The sequence below is a fragment of the Cebus imitator genome, unplaced genomic scaffold, assembly GCF_001604975.1.
Source record: "Cebus imitator isolate Cc_AM_T3 unplaced genomic scaffold, Cebus_imitator-1.0 Scaffold351, whole genome shotgun sequence".
Taxonomy (NCBI): Eukaryota; Metazoa; Chordata; class Mammalia; order Primates; family Cebidae; genus Cebus; species Cebus imitator.
Window position 1 is genome coordinate 1,227,956 of NW_016107666.1, and position 3,633 is coordinate 1,231,588.

At 40.0% G+C, this 3,633-nt stretch overlaps 1 protein-coding gene across 1 annotated transcript in view; it reads right to left on the reverse strand.

Annotated features, from left to right (window-relative positions):
* RARB (retinoic acid receptor beta) overlaps positions 1 to 2,153 on the reverse strand; it is a 410,353-nt gene extending 408,200 nt beyond the window's left edge. Inside the window, exon 1 of the mRNA XM_017506224.2 lies at positions 1,700 to 2,153. Within this exon, the coding sequence (XP_017361713.1) occupies positions 1,700 to 1,877 (178 nt within the window). The 5' untranslated portion in view covers positions 1,878 to 2,153. The remainder of the gene's footprint in view (positions 1 to 1,699) is intronic.
* Positions 2,154 to 3,633: the final 1,480 nt, after the last annotated feature.

Genomic DNA, 3,633 nt, shown 5'->3' on the forward strand with positions numbered 1-3,633 from the left:
AAAAAAAAAAAAAAAAAAAAAAAATCAGTAGCCAAAGCAGCCCAAAGTTGCTGTTGGGAACCTAGGGGCTTCCAGCTGCCTTAGAGTTTCATTCTGCTAGTATTGATCATTCAGCATGAGAATCCTACTCATATCTCAACTTCTTTGCTACATCTACAAAATATGCTTCTGGCCTTAGAAAAGAAACCTGTTAAAATGTGCTATCAGGCCAGTTCAGCAATGGAATGAAATACAGAGGCTCCTAGGTGAAATTTGAATGGATTTATCAATCTTTTAGACCCCCGTATTTGTCAGCTAAAAATAACTTCATTATATCATTTGCATACTGGATGAACATGATTTGAGTCTGCACTTGGATCAGCAAGATATTTTGAATACTGGTACTTTGTCCATTTCTCTGCATAGTCAATAAGCCACTTTTGCTGATTAAGCTTTCAGTTTGAAATTCAGAAGCATGGGAGAAAGTTTTTAGGCAATTCCAAAGACATTAGGGTCATATGTTCAAGCCAGAAATCCAAAACACAGAAGGAAGAAATCATAATCAAGTCATCCCAAGACGCAATTCAAGTCACTGTTTATCAGGAATGACATAGTACTATGATTGCAATCAACATCCCAAAAGTGAAGCTGTCATTTGTTTGTCTGTTTGTCTCTCCATCCAAACATCCATCCCCTACTATTTTCGAAGGCACTGTACCAGTGATTCTACTTAGGTAGAGAAAGCTCCCTGCTTCCTGTGAGCTAAGGAATAAGGTAAGGCATGAAGAGCACAATACAGAAAGATTAAGGTGGTATCCCAAAGATACCACGCTAATATTTAGAGGAAGTCCTCAAAGGGAAGCGAAATGCAAAATAATCACCAGGAAGAGTTACAAAAAACTCCTGTTGCTCTTGAGCCAGGAAGAACTTGGAGAACATGCTGTGGATGCCTGTTGTTAAATCAATACGCCTTTTCACCTCCAGATGCGAAACCAAGTACGTTGTTATTAACAGGTGCAAAAGCTTGCTGGCTACCAGTTTGTCTTTAACAGGAGGAAGTTTCTAAAAATTGCACAATATAGATGCTTCAATGTGGAGGTCGTACCAGTTTTGAAGAATTCTAACTTTGACTATTTTTATTTTATAGTACCTTATACAGACAATTTAAGGGACGATCTAGGGTCAGAAACAGCTAGTACAGAAACAAACGGTGTCCAGGACACCAAGAAAGCTTAATGTGATAGGAACTGGCAGCAAAGGTCTATGGGAAGTTGAGAACAATTACAGATATCATTTGTACACAGGAAATAAGATTCAAAGGAGATCTCACAATCAAAGTAGATTTCATCTCTAGTATTATCATCAGTGATTTTTATGGTATCGTCTTCTAATTCACTGCTTCCATTATTTCTCATGTGGCCAATTTCTTTAGATATTGACCACAGATATTAATCTCATATGCTCATCACTTTTTGTGTTTGCCTTTTATGAAATAGAGCAAAATACCAAAGCAGCTTCGAATGGGTCCAATTCTAAAATTTGCCACTTACATAGTTTCAAAACATATCTCTTTCCACAGAACTAAAAGTAGAATTCAAAACCAAAAGAAACCAGCATGTAATGAAATGAGAAATTGCCCTGGATACCAACCATCCTGTTTTCTCAGGTCCCTTCATCCAATCAACCAAGAGAAAGGAGAGTAAATTCCATCAGGACTTACTTGCTGGCGATGGGGTGCTGCATCCACTCGGAGGAGGGTGGCCATGAAGTCCATGGAGGGGAGGCAGGGAAAGTCCTCCGATGACAGGTGGAAAGAGTAATGGGTAGGGTGTGGCCGGATAGTGAGTCATGTGTCCATTCACTGCTGGGACCGGACATGCGTGGCCACTGGTGGTCATGTTTCGGGCCTCACAGAAAGAAAAGTGCTCTGGAGCAGGAACGCATCACTCCAGGTCTGGAACCAAAGTGAGGGAGGTAAGTGCAGGGCAGAAGTTGAGGCTGAGCTCTGTTCTGGGCCAAAGTCAAGACAGTTCAGCTGATGACCTTGCTTCTTCCCAGCACGGTTTCTCCGCCTCTCATTTTGCTACACTGATTACAGGAAGGATGCTTTCGTCGTTCAGCTTCTCAGTTTAAGACTTGGGAGACACTGGCACCTTGAAATTTCCGAGCTGTTAAATCTGTAAGAAAAAATGAAAAAAAAAATCACAAATCAAAAATCTCTCCCTCTTTATCAAGTTATCATACAAAACATCTCTAATACTAACCGAGGTCTCCTAATTCCTTGTCCTCCTATACTTACCACTTCCCGAAGAGTCTTAATTTCCTTTCCTCACATTCTAACCTAGACTACAAATTTTACGCAATTTAAAAATAACTCACCATCTGATAGTAAATAGCAAAACCTTCCACTCCGATGTTATTTCGTTATATCACGCTGCTAAATTTTTCTCCATGGCACTCAAACAACTTGATACGTTACATGCGGGAGTGTTTGTTTTTGTTTGTCTCCCCCATTAGCATGCACTCCCCAGGAGGGAAGAGTGTTTTTGTTAACAGTTGTGCTTTAAGCTCCTAGAAGAGTATGTGACAAAGGGTAGACCCTGGGTTTGTATGAGTTGAATGAATTAATTTTTTTTGGGGGGGGACTTTTTTAGGGAAACTAATTATTTAATTCTAACTGAGAAGCTTCCAAAATTTTTACTTCTTTTATATGAATAACTTCGCATTTTACTGTGGCTATTTGGAATGACACAGCCAACAAGATAAATAAAATTATGGGAGAAGCTATAACCTAATAAGAGAGAGTAAAATATTATGTATCACATCTTTATTACCAACATCTTTCTTGTGCATCCATCCATCCATCCACCATCCATCCATCCATCCACCATCCATCCATCCATCCACCATCCATCCATCCACCATCCATCCATCCATCCACCATCCATCCATCCACCATCCATCCATCCATCCACCATCCATCCATCCACCATCCATCTATCTTGTTGATCCATGTGTCTGTCTATCCAATCACCTACTCATTAATCAAACTTCAAATATTATGTCCCTGGCCTATTACTATTAAAAATGAACAGTGTCAACAGTGAGACCTAGCAACTAGAGATATATGGTGCCAAAGAACACTAATGTGATCTCTGCCCTCACCGAGTTGCTGGTTTTAACCACTTCTGATTGACGTCATATTGTTAAGGAAGTCTAAATGCCCCATGCCCCATGAAGGACAATCCAGAGATGCTCACCACCTAGGACTCCTTGAGACTGTGAATTCAAGAAGTTGAAATTCTAGAGTGGGCTAGCTGTAAACCTCACAGCCTCACCTTGGCCCTGATAACCAATATTAATTAGAAGCTCCCAAACTCTGCCCATTGAAAGGCAACCTCTGAATGTAGACTCATGTGGCACAGAACAAGAATACTTCAAGGCCAGAAGAGAGTAGTTATTAAGAGCATGATTCTAGAGCCAGTCTGTCCAGGCTCAAATAATTAAGCCCCTTGGGCAATTATTTGTCCTTTCAATATGTCAAAATTTTCCTGTCAAATAAGAATAATAATAGAATTTATTTTGGAAACGTGAGGATTAAATGAGGTAATACAACAGAAAAACAGCGCCTGGTACCTAGTAAACACCAGGTAA